At 46.3% G+C, this 18,267-nt stretch overlaps 1 protein-coding gene across 3 annotated transcripts in view; it reads right to left on the bottom strand.

Moving 5' to 3' along the window:
• The window catches only part of LOC140194557 (probable C-mannosyltransferase DPY19L4), a 99,780-nt gene that overhangs the window by 61,313 nt on the left and 20,200 nt on the right, over positions 1 to 18,267 (bottom strand). For all 3 annotated transcript variants that reach the window (XM_072251784.1, XM_072251790.1, XM_072251776.1), the window contains exons 4-6: positions 13,393 to 13,483; positions 10,037 to 10,158; positions 1,414 to 1,559 (exon numbers count right to left, since the gene is read on the bottom strand). In XM_072251784.1, the coding sequence (XP_072107885.1) occupies positions 1,414 to 1,559; positions 10,037 to 10,158; positions 13,393 to 13,483 (359 nt within the window). The remainder of the gene's footprint in view (positions 1 to 1,413; positions 1,560 to 10,036; positions 10,159 to 13,392; positions 13,484 to 18,267) is intronic.

Raw genomic sequence — 18,267 nt, forward strand, 5'->3', positions numbered from 1 at the left:
ACCACACTACTCTTATTTCCTCTTCTTGCACTATATATTTAATTTAAACTTATATATTTCGTACTGCAATTTACAGCTTTTATTACTATGTACTACATTGTACTGCTGCCGCATAACAAAAAATTTCATGACCTATGCCAACAATATTAAACCTGATTCTGATTCTACACAATGTCCATATCCTTCCATTTTCATCACATTCATGTGCCTATCTAAACGTCTCTTTAAAAGTCCCTAATGCATCTGCCTCTACCACCACCCCAGGCTCACATTCCAGGCACCCACCACTCTCTGTGTAATAAATATCTACTTTGAGATTACCCCCCTCACCTAAAACGTATGCCCTCTGGTGCTAAAAATTTTAACTCTGGGAAAACGATACTGTCCTATACATAGGAGCCAAATCAAGTCATTCAGCCTATTGAGTCATAGAAACAGGACCTTCGGCCCATCTAGTCCATGTCGAACCATTTAAACTGCCTACTCCCATCGCCCAGTCTGAGATGTCGAAGTGCTGGAATGGACAGCAGTTTCTGATGGACTCTGGATCATGGTCTCCTTGGGGGCTTTGCTATTGCTTGCATGGTGGGTGACGAGGTTTGACGCATTTGCTGGAGCAAGTGGGGGATGTGGGGGGGGGAGGGTTGATGTTTTGCTGCTGCTTGTGTGTAGGGAGGGGGTTGGGGTTCTAAAATTCTCTGTTTATCATTCTTTGGGGAATTTTTTCTGTTTTGTGGATTCTGTGAAGATTAAGAATTTCAGGTTGCACACTGTATGCATTCCCTGATATTAAACTGAATCACTGAACCATCCATGCACCTATCCAAACTTCCCTTAAATGTTGAAATCGAGCTTGCATGCACCACTTGCGCTGGCAGCTCGTTCCACACTCTCACCACCCTCTGAGTGAGATCGAGTATGCTGTGCCATTCCATCATGGCTGATTTATTATCCCTCTCAGCGCCATTCTACTGCCTTTTCCCTTAACCTATGACACCCTTATTGATCTAGAACCTATTAACCTCCGCTTTAAGAGCAGTACAGCAGCGTAGTGGTTAGCACAACACTTTACAGTACAGGCAACCCGGGTTCAATTCCCATCGCTGCCTGTAAGGAGTTCGTACTTTCACCCCGTGACTGCATGGGTTTCCTCGGGGTGCTCCAGTTTCCTCCTGCAGTCCAAAAGACGTACCAGTTGGTAGGTTAATTACTCATTGTAAATTGTCTCATGACTAGGCTAGGATTAAATCAGGTGATTGAAGGGCCAGATGGGCCTATTCCTCACTGTATATGTGGAACTTAAAAACTAGACTACACTAGATAGTGTCACTTCCATTCATTACCCAATCTTTTAAAAGTTGTAGCCAAGTTAAACCAAAATAAATCGTAACTTCTGCTTTATTATAGTCTTACCTGTTAATGATATACCAAATGACTGTCAGCATGCCTGCCATCCACGTCCCACTCAACATCCAGCTTGTGACATACAGTGCAGTCACATAAACAGCTTGCAGCCCAAATATAATCCCAATGTAAAAATAAACAGGCTCAATGGTTTCCTAGAAAAGTTGAGAAATTCACTCATTAACACCAGTCTTCACCACTTGTGGAAAATGAACAAGACTGAGCAGATTCTTTGAAGATTCCATGAATAAAAGGCATAGTTCAAGGAGACAGAGACTTATAGCCAGGACAGAAATGGCTAATATGAGGGGGCACAATTTTAAGGCGATTGGAGGCATGCATAGGAAGGATGTCCATGGCATTGGTGACTATTGCACATTTACCCAGGGGATACATGCATCACAAGCAAATCAAGCATTTGACATCCATCATCACTCTGGTGAAGGCAGAAGAAAGACATTTTTCTGAAATAAGATAGAAGGTTTTCGATGATGGTGTGGTCAGTTCAGCCTGCAACTCAGCTCATTGAGTCTGCTTCACCATTCCATTATGGCTGATTTATTATTTCTCTTTACCCTATTTGCCTGCCTTCTCCCCGTAACCGTTGACTCCCTTATTATATATGGGGTGTATGGGGTGTCAGGGAGGGGTAGCACCTCTGGTGGGGGAACATGTCGCGTCCTTTTCAGGGCAGTTAGTCCACCTTTGGTCCCCACCTGGCACTCAGCTCTCACCTGTGGCTCCCCGTAGCTGTTTGCATGCGACAGCGGCCACACCCCGGGCAACGGCTTCGACAAGCCGGCTAAACCAGGTGAGGGAGCTGACGGGTCTCAAACCCTCAGTGAGGTAGGGAGTTGTCTATCTTAGCATGTGAAGACAGACTCCGGCTGATTGAGCAGACGAGACCAATGGAAGGTCCAATGGTCAAGAAGGCGGTTTCCGCGAGCGTTGTGGAACGTGTAGAGCAGGACAAGACACAGAAGACGTCCTGGTCATCCACTGCACCTAGTCCCATCTCCAGCCGTCTAGACTCTGTCTTGCCACTGGATCCAGATGGGAATTGGGAAGAGAGAGTGAGGCTGACGCTGTGCAACTCTCCCTCACTTAAATCCAAATCACGCACTAGTCTCGACACCATTATAATGGTGTCGAGGACCTCATCGACGTCAACGATGGATGAACAACAATATTATATATCATCAAGAACCTAGAAACTTCCACTTTAAAATAACATGGGCTCCACATGGCAATGAATTCCGTAGATTTATTGGATACTAAAAACCATCGAGAGGATCACTCACTGGGGCTGCCCTCCTGGAGCCAATGGCTAGATCAGGGAATCCAGTTCTTGCATCACAGATCAATAAAATTAAAATACAAATTCTACTTAACAATTTTCTCTCCCTCTCTTCACAAGTCAGCATGGATTTGTGAAGGGAAAATCATGTCTGACGAATCTCATTGAATTTTTTGAGGATGTAACTAGTAGAGTGGATAGGGGAGAACCAGTGGATGTGGTATATTTGGATTTTCAAAAGGCTTTTGACAAGGTCCCACACAGGAGATTAGTGTGCAAACTTAAAGCATATGGTATTGGGGGTAAGGTATTGATGTGGATGGAGAATTGGTTAGCAGACAGGAAGCAAAGAGTGGGAATAAACGGGACCTTTTCAGAATGGCAGGTGGTGACTAGTGGGGTACCGCAAGGCTCAGTGCTGGGACCCCAGTTGTTTACAATATATATTAATGACTTGGATGAGGGAATTAAATGCAGCATCTCCAAGTTTGCAGATGACACGAAGCTGGGTGGCAGTGTTAGCTGTGAGGAGGATGCTAAGAGGATGCAGAGTGACTTGGATAGGTTGGGTGAGTGGGCAAATTCATGGCAGATGCAATTTAATGTGGATAAATGTGAAGTTATCCACTTTGGTAGCAAAAATATGAAAACAGATTATTATCTGAATGGTGGCCGATTAGGAAAAGGGGAGGTGCAACGAGACCTGGGTGTCATTATACACCAGTCATTGAAAGTGGGCATGCAGGTACAGCAGGCGGTGAAAAAGGCGAATGGTATGCTGGCATTTATAGCGAGAGGATTTGAGTACAGGAGCAGGGAGGTACTACTGCAGTTGTACAAGGCCTTGGTGAGACCACAGCTGGAGTATTGTGTGCAGTTTTGGTCCCCTAATCTGAGGAAAGACATCCTTGCCATAGAGGGAGTACAAAGAAGGTTCACCAGATTGATTCCTGGGAATGGCAGGACTTTCATATGAAGAAAGACTGGATGAACTGGGCTTGTACTGGTTGGAATTTAGAAGATTGAGGGGGGATCTGATTGAAACGTATAAAATTCTAAAGGGATTGGACAGGCTAGATGCAGGAAGATTGTTCCCGATGTTGGGGAAGTCCAGAACAAGGGGTCACAGTTTGAGGATAAAGGGGAAGCCTTTTAGGACTGAGATTAGGAAAAACTTCTTCACTCAGAGAGTGGTGAATCTGTGGAATTCTCTGCCACAGGAAGCAGTTGAGGCCAGTACATTGTCTATATTTAAGAGGGAGTTAGATATGGCCCTTGTGGCTACGGGGATCGGGGGGTATGGAGGGAAGGCTGGGGCGGGGTTCTGAGTTGGATGATCAGCCATGATCATAATAAATGGCGGTGCAGGCTCGAAGGGCCGAATGGCCTACTCCTGCACCTATTTTCTATGTTTCTATGTTTCTAAGATAACATGTTCCTCCTTAATATGATCCCAGAAGAGATGCCAGTATCCCAGCCAATTAGTCATAGGACACCAGAGTAGAATTTGGCCATTAAGCCTACTCCGCCATTCCATCATGGCCAATTCATTATCCCTCTCAACCCCATTCTCCTGCTTCTTCCTGTAACCTTTGATGGCTTTACTAATCAAGAGCCTATCAACCTCTGCTTTAAATGTACCCAATGACTTGGTCTCCATAGCCATCTGTGGCAACGAATTCCCAGATTCACCAGCCTCTGGCTAAAGAAATTCCTCCTCATCTCTTTTCTAAAAGGACGTCCCTCTATTCTGTGGCTGTGCCTTCTAGTCCTAGGCTCACTCACTATTGGAAAAGTCCCCTCCATGCCTACTCTATCCAGGCCTTTCAATGAAGCTGCCTGAGGTGCGCAGGATGAAATTATAATTTATAACAAAATGGAATCCAAATTCTGATTTGCAATCTTGGTCAATGAAAGGTGAAAAGCTTCAAGTGGGTTATAGTACTGGGACTCTGCTGGAATAAAACCATAAGACTTCGGAGCAGAATCATGCCATTTGGACCATTGAGCCTACTCCGCCATTCCATCATGGCTGATTTATTATTCCTCTCAAACCCATTCTCCTGCCTTTGATGCCCTGACTAATCAAGAACCTACCAACCTCCGCTTTAAATACACCCAATGATTTGGCCTCTACAGCCATCTGTGGCAATGAATTCCACAGATTCACCACCCTCTGGCTGAAGAAATCCCTCATCTCTGTTCTGCAGGGACATCCCTCTATTCTGAGGCTGTGCTCTCCAGTCCCAGACTCCCCCACTATAGGAAACATCCTTTCCACATCCATTCTATCTAGGCATTTCAATGAAACTGCCCAGAGTGAGGACGCAAGAATTATAATTTTAAAAACGCAAAATCCAAGATCTGATTTGCAACTTTAACTTCACTCCATACAAGCACTCTTTGTCAGTGAAAAGCTTCAAATCGCATGATAAGTGTGTCATGGTGCTGGGGTTTTCCTGCCTCTCTAGAAAAAACTGGCGTTGTACATAAAAACCACCCAGACAGCTGGAACCCCCATCTCCCCTTCCCCCACCATCATTCTGCAGTCCCATGTTACTCAGGTCCCACCGCTAGCTCGAGTCCTCGGAGACTCCATCTTATTCTCATCCCACCTTCCCTGAACACTCCAACCTTCTCCTTTCCTCTGAAACTACCAACCCCCTTCTCACCTCTGATCCCAGCTTTCATTCATGCCGGGTCTTCACCAGACCCTCCAATCTACCCCCTCTAAGGCAGACGTTCTGTTCACAGTAAGGGCTTCACCTTAATGAATCCTGTGCCCGCCACGGCACTGAGCTCTTCTTCTGCTACCTCCATCTCTAAGCCTACTTTGGCAACGACTTTCCACCCCACACTGATTACCCCGTCTCTTGTCTTCAACCCTCCTCCTCTTCCTGGATACCCCGCCCTGGTCTACTGCCTGCTCTGCATCTTTTCATTGCCAAATCCAATGAGACATCAACTGTCTCGACTTTACCATTCCTCTCTTCAATTCCAACCTCACTCCTTCCGAACGCTCAGCTCTCCACCCTCTCTACACTAATCCTAACCTCACCAACAAACCTGCAGATAAAGGGGTGCTGGCAGACTGACTTCTACCTTGCTGAGGCCCAGCGGCAACTGTCAGTCACCTCCTCTCACTCATTTACCCTTTGAACAGGATCCCACTGAGGACCACCAGACCATTGTCTCCCACACCATCACTGGCCTTATTAGCTCTGGGAATCTCCCATCCAATGCCACCAACCTCATGATTTCTATACCCTGCACCTCCCATTTTCACCTCTTACCCAAGATCCACAAACTTGCTTGTCCAGGTAGACCCATTGTCCCTGCCCCACTGAACTCATCTCTGCATATCTCATCTCAGTTTCATCTCCCCTGGTTCCGGCCCTTCCTACCTACATCCACGACACTTCACACACTCTGGATCTTTTCAATGATTTCCAATTTTCCAGCTCCAATCATCTTATTTTTGCCATGGGTGTCCAGTCCCTACACACCTCCATCCCCCATCAGGAAGGCCTCAAAGCTCTCAGTTTTTTTCTAGACACCAGACCAGTTTCCCTCCACCACCACTCTCCTCTGTCTAGCAGAACTTGTCCTCACTCTCAATAGTTTTTCCTTTGGCTCCTCCTACTTCCTTCAAACAAAAGGTATAGCCATGGGCATTCGCATGGGTCCCAACTATGCCTGCCTGTTTGTCATCTACGTGGAACAGTCTATGTTCCAAGTCTACACTGTGGTCATTCCCCCACTTTTCCTACGCTACACTGATAATAGCTTTGGTACTCCTTCCCACACCCATGCCGAGATCGGCAACTTCATCAACTTTGCCTCCGACTTCCACCCTTCCCTCAAGTTCACCTAGTCCATTTCCAACACTTCCCTCCCCTTTCTCAATCTCTGTCTATGTCTCTGGACACAGCTTATTTACTGATGTCTATTATAAACTCACTGACTCTCACAGTTACCTGGACTATACCTCTTCCCACCTTGTTACTTGTGAAAACGACATCCCCTTCTTTCAATTCCTCTGTCTCTGCTGTATCTGCTTTCAGGATGAAGCTTTTCATTCCAGAACGAAGGAGATGTTCTCCTTCCTCAAAGAAAGGGACTTCACTTCCTCCAACATCAACACTGCTTTCAACCACGTCTCTTCCTTTTCATGCCTGGGATCCCACCCCCAAGCACATCTTTCCCTCCCTCCACACTTTCTGCTTTCCGCAGGGATGGCTCCCTACGCAACTCCCTTGTCCATTCGTCCCTCCCCACTGATCTCCCTCCTGGCACTTATCCTTGCAAGCGGAACAGGTGCTACACTTGTCCCTACACCTCCTCGTTCACTACCATTCAGGGCCCAAAACAGTCCTTTCAGATGAGGTGACACTTCACCTGCGGGTCTGCTGGGGTCATCTGCTTTATCTGGTGCTCCTGGTGTGGCCTCCTGTATATCGGTAAGACCCGAGATAGATTGGGAAACCACTTTGCCGAGCACCTAAGCTCCTCCTGCTAGAAAAAGTGAGATCTCCCAGTAGCCGCTCGTTTTAATTCCACTTCTCATTCCCATTCTGACACGTTGCGATGAGGCCATACTCAGGTTGGAGGAGCAACTCCTTATAAACCATCTGGATAGTCTCCAACCTGATGGCATGAACATCGATTTCTCAAACTTCCGGTAATTCCCGCCCCTCTCTCCTTCACCATTCCCCATCCCCTTTTCCCTCTCTCACCTTATCTCTTTACTTGCCCTCTGGTGCTCCTCCTCCCTTTTCTTTCTTCCATGGACCTCTGTGCTCTCCTATTCGATTCTCCCTTCACCAGCCCTGTATCACTCTCACCAATAAACTTCCCAGCTCTTTACTTCACCCATTCCCTCCCTGTTTCACTTAGTGTTTCTCCCTCCCTTCCCCCCACCTTTTAACTCTGGCTGCTCATCTTTTCTTTCTCCAGTTCTGCTGAAGGGTCTGGGCCTGAAATGTTGACTGTACTTTTTTTCCATAGATACTGCCTGACCTGCTGAGCTCCTCTAGCATTTTGTGTGTGTTGCTTGGATTTCCAGCATCCGCAGATTCCCTCTTGACAATAACAGGACAGCTAACTTAACCTCCTGGACTGGAGGGAGACAGGGGTTTTCTCCACGGTCAAAGAGCATTACTAACAATTCCTGGCTTCCTATTCAGTCGCAGGGTCATTATTATCATGAATGATGCTCATACACCCTTCTCCTCCCATTAACCTTCTAAATCAAGGGTTCCCAACCTGGAGTCCGTGGACCCCTTGCTTAATGGTATTGGTCTATGGCGTAAAAAAACATCTGATCTAAAGTTCACCACCTTAAATGGACGGCATGGTAACCCAGTGGTCAATGTTGCCCTATGCAGAGCCAGTGACCTAGGTTCAATCCCACTGCTGTCTGTAAAGAGTTTGTACGTTCTCCCCATGACCGCGTGAGTCTCCTCCAGGTGCTCCGGTTTCCTCCCACAGTCCAAAGTCGTACCGGTTAGCAGGTTAATTGGCCACATGGATGTAACTGGGTAGTGTGGTCTCGCTGGGCCAGAAGACCCTTTTACCATGTAAAATGGAGGAGATGCTGTTGAAAGCAGTGTTGATGGTGGAAGAAGGAAAGAAAAATCTACCCTCCCAGAGCCATTAAATAGAGACTCACCATCATCATTACTTGCCATGTCGTATGATGTGGGTGATCACAGTCTTTCCATGACCATGATTGTTCTTGGCAAATTTTTCTATAGAAGTGGCTTGCCATTGCCTCCTTCTGGGCAGTGTCTTTACAAGCCATTATCAATACTCTTCAGAGATTTTCTGCCTGGCATCAGTGGCTGCATAACCAGGAATTGTGATATGCACCGGCTGCTCATACGGCCACCCACCAGGTGCTCCCATGAATTCACATGACCCTGATCAGGGGAGAAGCAGGTGCTGAGCCTTGCCCAAGGGTGACATGTAGGCCAGTAGAGGGAAGGAGCACCTTACATCTCCTTTGGTACAGACGTATCTCCGTATCTTCACCCCACAACCCTACATTTACTTTTTAATATTGTGAAGATATTACTACATTCAAAAATGAGGGTAGAGCTTAGGAGGACGATGGCGCCTAATGGCAACTCCTTTGCTTGCATCTTCGGAAACAGCTCTATTTCTATTTTTAATATCTCTTTTTTTCCTTTTCAAGGTTCTTTTGAAGACCCTGACCTGGAATTACACGCTGACTTCAGTTCTTTGTGGAAATGTGACCCGCTCTCGTGGTCTCACAACTGGCCACTTTTCGATATGCCAAGGACGTGGCCTAGGAGACGAGCGTACCTTCAGGGTGCCGGATTTTCGTGGCTCTGGAGGCAGGCGGACTCGAGGTCGGGGCTGCTGGCTGGTGCATCGTGGGAAACGGAAGATAGAAAGCAGCAAGCTGGTTGCTGGCTGTGTGCCCAGAGACCCGAGTTCTTTGGGCACAGAGCTCAGAAAAAAACTACGCAACGGATTTTTAACACCATAGATCGGTGAGTTGTTTTGTTATGTCTCCCATCTTGCTGTGAAATGGGACACCTCTTTTTCCCTTATTAGGGAGAGAGCGAGCCTGTGGTATGTTGAATTACGGGGTGAACGAGAAGTCTTTGGGGTACTGCAAGTCTGTGTCTTTATTGATGCTTTGCTGCACGCTTGAGTGCTCAGGGAGGGTGCTGATACTTTTTTGCTGGTGGGGGGGTCGTTGCTTTGCTGCTGCTTGTGCATGGGAGGGGGAGCTGGGGGGGGCTTCGGGGTTCTAACATTTAACTGTCATTCATTCTTTGGGGCACTCCTCTGTTTTCGTGGATGTTTGCAAAGAAAAAGAATTTCAGGATGTATATTGTATACATTTCTCTGACATTAAATGTACCTATTGAAACTTATTGAAAAGCGTCTAAAATTTAAGATAAACATTGGCTGTGTTACGCATGTACAGAGCAAGAACGACCATAGAGAAGTGAGATTAAACATTTTCTACTGAGTAATGTTGACCAATCTACATTCTGGACAATTTACACATTTATATCTGTGAAATGCAGCCTCAAGGAGCAAGCACAGTGCCAAATGGCCAAATAGCCACCCTTCATTTGGCACAGGGAAAAATTCCTCTAATGTCATTCCTTCTTCAACATCTCCAATAATCGTGGGAGATACAAATCGGGCCCACTGAGACGAAAACATGAGCAGTCAAAAACCCGTGCAAAGAGAGAGTGCTTCCCATGCATAGGAGGCCCAATCAATTCACCGTGCAATTGATCGGCTGCAGGCGCACTTGGCACATTCTCACAACCGATCAGGCTGACTACATACCCGACTACCAGTAATACGATACAAGATGCCAGCAAACACCTCCGGATACAGGCCGATTTGCTGCACTGAATTAAGGGTCCTTAATGATAGTGTCTTGTTATCATGTGTCAGTTCAAAAAATCCTAATGAGGAAAGAAGTGAAATCAAAATGTGGAATTTTTAAAAATCAACAAAGGTAAAAAAAAAACATTTTCATACTGATTTAAACAAAGTGTCTGAATCCCTTTTATACATAACGGAATCAACTTCCATGCCTGATTATCTTTGGTCACACATTTATTTACCAATTTTTAGAGATGCAGTATGGAGCAGGCCCTTGCAGTCTAACGAGTGGCACCACCCAGCAACCCCCCCTAGGTGCAATGACCAATTAACCTACTAACCGGTATGTCAATGCAAGCTCGATTTCAACACTTAAGACAAATTTGGAGAGGTACATGGATGGGAGGGGTATAGTCTGGGTGCAGTTTAATAGTTTGGTATGGACTAGATGGGCCAAAAGGCCTGTTTCTGTGTTGTAGTGTTTTCTTTGTAACACTATAACTCTTTGAAAAGCATACCAAAGAGTTCCAATAACACAATGGGTTGCAACCCTTGAAAATAATCTAAAAATCCAGAAGCAATTAATACACACTCAGTGGCCAATTTATTAGGTACACCTTGTTCATGCAAATATATGATCAGTCAAACATGTGGCAGCAACTCAATGCATAAAGCATGCAGACATGGTCAAGAAGTTCAGTTGTTGTACACACCAAGCATCAGAATGGGGACGAAATGTGATCTAAGTGACTTTGACTGCGGAATGACAGGGTGTTTTGAGTATCTCAGTAACTACTGATCTCCTGGGATTTTCACCCATAACAGTCTCTAGAGTTTACATTGAATGGTGTGAAAAACAAAAAAACATTCAGTGAGTGGCAGTTCTGTGATCGAAAATGGCTTGTTAATCAGAGAGGTCAAGAGGATAGCCCCTGGTTGAAGCTGACAGGAAGGTGGAGTAACTTAAATAACCACACGTCACAACAATTGTGTGCAGAAGAGTTTCTGTGGATGCACAATGTGTCAAACATTGAAGTGGATATACTACAGCGCAGAAAACCACACTGGGTCCCACTCCTGTACCGAATGAAGTGGCCAATGAGTGCAGATTACAATCAGAGCACCCAAAGAAAGATTCAAGATTGTTTGCTGTCATTGTTCAGTATACAAATTTAAAAGAGAATGAAATCTTTCTTACTCCAGATCCAATAAGGTGGCATAACGTAGCAGTGTATGGGGGTGGGGGGGGGGTTGGTGGAACAAAGCGGGTGAAGAGGTACAGTGTAGAGGAGTGTGTCAGTAGGAGGTGTGGAGCGTAAATGGTAAATGTAACGTGACAGTGAATGGGGGGATGAAGGGGGTGGTGAGGGACTGTGGAGAGGAGTGTGTCAGTGTCTCTGAGATGTGGAGTCTCAGTGTAGTGACAGTGAATGGGGGGATGAAGGGGGTGGTGAGGGACTGTGGAGAGGAGTGTGTCAGTGTGGGTATGAGGTGTGGAGTATCAGTGTGAAGTGACAGTGAATGGGGGGATGAAGGGGGTGGTGAGGAACTGTGGAGAGGAGTGTGTCAGTGTCTATGAGATGTGGAGTGTCAGTGTAGTGACAGTGAATGGGGGGATGAAGGGGGTGGTGAGGGACTGTGGAGACGAGTGTGTCAGTGTGGGTATGGGGTGTGGAGTGTCAGTGTACAGTGAAAGTGTATGGGGGGATGAAGGGGGTGGTGAGGGACTGTGGAGAGGAGTGTGTCAGTGTGGGTATGAGGTGTGGAGTGTCAGTGTAAAGTGACAGTGAATGGGGGGATGAAGTGGGTGGTGAGGGACTGTGGAGAGGAGTGGGTCAGTGTGGGTATGAGGTGTGGAGTGTCAGTGTACAGTGACAGTGAATGGGGGGATGAAGGGAGTGGTGAGGGACTGTGGAGAGGAGTGTGTCAGTGTGGGTATGAGGTGTGGAGTGTCAGTGTACAGTGACAGTGAATGGGGATGAAGGGGGTGGTGAGGGACTGTGGAGAGGAGTGTGTCAGTGTGGGTATGAGGTGTGGAGTGTCAGTGTAAAGTGACAGTGAATGGGGGGATGAAGTGGGTGGTGAGGGACTGTGGAGAGGAGTGTGTCAGTGTGGGTATGAGATGTGGAGTGTCAGTGTAGTGACAGTGAATGGGGGGATGAAGTGGGTGGTGAGGGACTGTGGAGAGGAGTGTGTCAGTGTGGGTATGAGGTGTGGAGTGTCAGTGTAAAGTGACAGTGAATGGGGATGAAGGGAGTGGTGAGGGACTGTGGAGAGGAGTGTGTCAGTGTCTCTGAGATGTGGAGTGTCAGTGTAGTGACAGTGAATGGGGGGATGAAGGGGGTGGTGAGGGACTGTGGAGAGGAGTGTGTCAGTGTGGGTATGAGGTGTGGAGTGTCAGTGTAAAGTGACAGTGAATGGGGGGATGAAGGGGGTGGTGAGGGACTGTGGTGAGGAGTGTGTCAGTGTCTCTGAGATGTGGAGTGTCAGTGTAGTGACAGTGAATGGGGGGATGAAGGGGGTGGTGAGGGACTGTGGAGAGGAGTGTGTCAGTGTGGGTATGAGGTGTGGAGTGTCAGTGTAAAGTGACAGTGAATGGGGATGAAGGGAGTGGTGAGGGACTGTGGAGAGGAGTGTGTCAGTGTGGGTATGAGGTGTGGAGTGTCAGTGTAAAGTGACAGTGAATGGGGGGATGAAGGGGGTGGTGAGGGACTGTGGAGAGGAGTGTGTCAGTGTGGGTATGAGGTGTGGAGTGTCAGTGTAAAGTGACAGTGAATGGGGGGATGAAGGGGGTGGTGAGGGACTGTGAAGAGGAGTGTGTCAGTGTGGGTATGAGGTGTGGAGTGTCAGTGTGAAGTGACAGTGATTGGGGGGATGAAGGGGGTGGTGAGGGACTGTGAAGAGGAGTGTGTCAGTGTCTATGAGATGTGGAGTGTCAGTGTACAGTGACAGTGAATGGGGGGATGAAGGGGGTGGTGAGGGACTGTGGAGAGGAGTGTGTCAGTGTGGGTATGAGGTGTGGAGTGTCAGTGTAAAGTGATGAGGATCTGTGGAGAGGATGCAGTGGTGCTGGGTTTGGTGAATGGACGGAGGTGTTGCTCAGCCTGACTGCTTGGGCAAAGCAAAGATGCATACATATAACTTTCAAAGCAGTCTTGACCATAAGCAATGCTATATTTCCTGAAAAAGAAGAAAAACAAAACTGTATTTGCTGTGAGTTAGAAACGCTGCTAGAAACTACAAATTGTTCCAACCAATTTTCAGAATTTTCCCACACAGGACACAAAACATATTGTAAAATTAATTAAACTAACCTTCTTGGATTGATGTCGCCTGCAACATCTTCTTATAATAGTAGTAATATAAGCCACTGTCCGCCTGAAAAGAGATTTCTCGTTCGAGATCCTAAAAGCACAGAAGTAAAGTTGGTCAGTGAGGGGTTTAACATCCTGGAACAACGCCGACAATTAGAAAGAAACCTGAAGGTGAGAGTGTCAATTATGTAAGGATAAAATAACCAAACACCAGCAAATAAATCTTAAATTTGCACAGCATTATTAGATTCTTTTTGCATTACTTCCAGTACTGTGCAAGAGTCTTAGGCACACACACACACATATATATATATATCTGGGGTGCCAAAGACTTTTGCACAATACTGTATTTGTCAATAAGTTCGTAAGTCTGGCAGGAGCAAAGAATGTTGGGATTAGTGAGAGTGGTGTGCCGTGGGAAGGGTGTAAGACACGTGGCAGAGAAAGTGTGCTGGGGCGTGGAGTGCCATGGCTGCACCCACACCAGCCCCGAGTCACCAGGCAAGGTCCTCGATTCCCAACAACTGGTTCATTGATCATTACAGAATGTCTCCCTGATGCTTCCTGTTCCCTCTCCTCTCTCTTCCCATTTTTCCAACCATGAAGGACCTTAATGAAGGCCTTGCTAAAGTATATTCCCCCTCCATAGATGCTGCCTGGCCTGCTGATATCTTCCAGCATTGTGTATGTGTTACTCTGGATTTCCAGCACCTTCAAAATCTCTTGTGTATGAAAAAAATTAATTAACAGCTAGCTCTCCAAGGCATCAAAAATCTCATCATCCATGTAATCACATGTTAATGAAGAAAATTACTGGAGGAATGAAGGTCCCTCAGGACCATCTGGAATCAGCCTCTTACACCACAAGATACAGCAGAGAAATTGGGGGGTGGCGGGGGCTGACATTTCTTGCAGATCCAACCTGGCTGAAAGACAGCAGCAGGAATTGAAATCAGGTTGCTGGCACAGGAACAGCAATAAACTAACCTCTTAACCTACTGTGCCGCCCTGATATTTCAGACAGAAATTTGGGTTTTCTTTTGTTTACGGCTTCATTTGTGCACATCTGAACTTTTTCCATCACTACTCACAATCAATCCACTCCCCACAGTGAATTATACCTATAAAGAATGTAGCATGCTTACAGCACTTTCCCTCTAGCAGCTTGAAACAAAACTGAACGTTCAGTCATGTTAGTGAGAATAAATTGGGTCAAACAATAACTCCTTTTAAATACAGTAGTGTAGAACGTAGTTGTGTAATGCTATCACAGTGCTAGCAGTCAGCTGTAAGTCCTCCTCATGACTGCGTGAGTTTCCTCCCGGTTCTCCTGTTTTCTCCCACAGTCCAAAGACGTACACATTAAGGTTACTGAGGGTTAGAGTACCCCCACTGCAATCGTTGCTGATTTGATTTGACGCAGTTGAGGATGCCATCGTCTACCTGCTGAACCGTGTCTACACCCACCTGGACAAGCCAGTGAGCACTGTGAGGGTCATGTTTTTTGACTTCTCCAGTGCGTTCAACACCATCCACCCTGCTCTGCTGGGGGAGAAGCTGACAGCGATGCAGTTGGATGCTTTCCTGGTATCATGGATTCTTGATTACCTGACTGGCAGACCACAGTACGTGTGCTTGCAACACTGTGTGTCCGACAGAGTGATCACCAGCACTGGGGCTCCACAGGGGACTGTCTTGTCTCCCTTTCTCTTCACCATTTACACCTCGGACTTCAACTACTGCACAGAGTCTTGTCACCTTCAGAAGTTTTCTGATGACTCTGCCATAGTTGGATGCAAGGCAGATGAGGCTGAGTACAGGGCTACAGTAGGAAACTTTGTCACATGGTGTGAGCAGAATTATCTGCAGCTTAATGTGAAAAAGACTAAGGAGCTGGTGGTAGACCTGAGGAGAGCTAAGGTACCGGTGACCCCTGTTTCCATCCAGGGGGTCAGTGTGGACATGGTGGAGGATTACAAATACCTGGGGATACAAATTGACAATAAACTGGACTGGTCAAAGAACACTGAGGCTGTCTACAAGAAGGGTCAGAGCAGTCTCTATTTCCTGAGGAGACTGAGGTCCTTTAACATCTGCCCGACGATGCTGAGGATGTTCTACGAGTCTGTGGTGGCCAATGCGATCATGTTTGCTGTTGTGTGCTGGGGCAGCAGGCTGAGGGTAGCAGACATCAACAGAATCAACAAACTCATTCGTAAGGCCAGTGATGTTGTGGGGATGGAACTGGACTCTCTGACGGTGGTGTCTGAAAAGAGGATGCTGTCCAAGTTGCATGCCATCTTGGACAATGTCTCCCATCCACTACATAATGTACTGGGTGGGCACAGGAGTACATTCAGCCAGAGACTCATTCCATCGAGATGAAACACAGAGCGTCATAGGAAGTCATTCCTGCCTGTGGCCATCAAACTTTACAACTCCTCCCTTGGAAGGTCAGACACCCTGAGCCAATAGGCTGGTCCTGGACTTATTTCCTGGCATAATTTACATATTACTATTTAACTATTTATGGTTTTATTACTATTTAATTATTTATGGTGCAACTGTAACGAAAACCAATTTCCCCGGGATCAATAAAGTATGACTATGACTACTACTACTATTATTTGCTCATGCAAATGATGCATTTCACTCTCTTTCAAAGTACATGTATTAATCTTTAATTTATTGGTCCCAAGATCAACAACACCCTGCAGAAATTCTCCAGTTCCCATCCCACCAGAGCACAATGCAAGAAAACCACAAATGCCACCAAATGCAAGTCTTTAGGGAGGCTACAGAGGAGATTTAAACCATAAAACCATACAATAGAGGAGCAGAATTAGGTCATTTGGCCCATCGAGTCTGCTCCACCATTTCATCATGGCTGATCCAATTTTCCTCTCAGCCCAAATATTCTGCCTTCTCCCCATCTACCTTCATGCTCTGACCAGTGAAGAATCTATCAACCTCTGCCTTAAATATACATAAAGACTTGGTCTCCACAGCTGCCTGTGGCAAAGAATTCAACAAAATCACCACTCTCTGGCTAAAGAAATTCTTCCTCATCTCCATTCTAAAAGCACAGCCCTCTGGTCTTAGACACTCCTACCATAGGAAACATCCTCTCCATATCCACCTCCTTTGAATCCAATCCAGTTTCAGCACATCCTTTCTCAGATAAGAGGCCCATCTGGTCCAGGTGACTTATCTACCTTCAGACCTTTCAGTTTCCCAAGAACCCTCTCTCTAGTAATGGTAACATCACACACTTCATGCTCCCTGACACCTGGAACTTCCACCATACTACTAGTGTCTTCCACAGTGAAGATTGGTGCAAAATACTTACACAGTTCATCTGCTATTTTGTTTGTCCCCCATTATTAACTCTCCAGTATTGTTTTCCAGTGGTACAATATCCACTGTCGCCTCTCTTCTACACTTTTATGTATCTGAGGAAACTCTTGGTATCCTCTTTAGTATTATTGGCTAGTTTACTTTTGCATTCTATCCTTTCCTTCTTAATGACTTTTTTGTTGCCTTCTGTTAGTTTTTAAAAGCTTCCCACTAATATCTGCTCTATCATATGCCCTCTCTTTGGCTTTTCTGTTGGCTTTGACTTCTCTTGTTAGCCACGGTTGTGTCAGTTTTCCTTTAGAATACTTCTTCCTCTTTGGGATGTACAGGTGTCCCCCACTTTTCAAACGTTCGCTTTACGAAACCTCACTGATACAAAAGACTTACATTAGTTCCCTGTTTTCACTAACAGCAGGTGTTTTCACTGTTACGAAAAAAGGCAGCGCACGGGGAAAAGCAGTGCCCGATAAAAAATCAGCACGCAAAAAAAGCAGTGTGCGCCCCAAGCAGCAGCTCTACCCCGGGATTTGGAACTGCATTCTAGCCGGCATTGCTTAAACACATGCCTGTGAGCAGCCATTAGCAAGATGAGTTCTAAGGTATCGGAAAAGCCTAAACGAGCTTGTAAGGGTGTTACACTTAACTAGACATAATTAAGCATTTCGATCATGGTGAACGAAGTAAGGACAAAGCGAGTTTGGCTTGTGGAAGTTGACGAAGATGATGCTGAAGAGGTTTTGGCATCCCATAACCAAGAACTGATAGGTGAAGAGCTGATGCAATTGGAAGAGGAAAGGATATCAATCGAAACCGAATGCAGTAGCGAACTGAACATGAAGCAACTGCGTGAGATTTTCGCTGCAATGATAAAGTATGACTTTAATTTTGAAAGGATACGTTGGTTTAGGGCATATTTGCAAGATGGTTTGAGTGCTTACAAAGAACTGTATGATCTAAAAATGCGCGAGGCTCAGCAGTCAAGCAAGCCTTCCACATTAGCCACAGCAGACGACGAACCTCGGCCTTCGACATTGAGGTGGGCAGTCATAGGAGAAGATGAGCTGCCTGCCCTAATGGAAACAGACAATGATGAGATGACACCTCAGTGTCCCACCACCCCAACACCCAGGCCGCGGACAGATACCGATTCGCGGAGAATGCAGCTGTAGCCGGGAGGCACACAGCACATCTTTAAGAAAAAAGCTGAAATAAACAAGCTAATTAATTAGCTGCCCCCTAGCACGTAAATGTCGGCCCAGATCAGAAGCGATTGGTGATTGCGTCGTCTCTGATCTGGGCCGACAATTACGTGTCGGGCGGCATCTAATTAATTAGCATATTTATTTTGGCTTTTTTCTTAAAGATGTGCTGTGCGCCTCCCGGCTACCACTGTACCGCTGCATGCTACGTGGATTGGTATCTGTTCGCCACCCGGAGGGTGGGGGCCACTGCACCACCCCAACCTGCAACGACTCAGCCTAACACACCATCATCAGCGTGCTCGCTGTCTTCCCAATT

The sequence above is a fragment of the Mobula birostris genome, chromosome 1, assembly GCF_030028105.1.
Source record: "Mobula birostris isolate sMobBir1 chromosome 1, sMobBir1.hap1, whole genome shotgun sequence".
Taxonomy (NCBI): Eukaryota; Metazoa; Chordata; class Chondrichthyes; order Myliobatiformes; family Myliobatidae; genus Mobula; species Mobula birostris.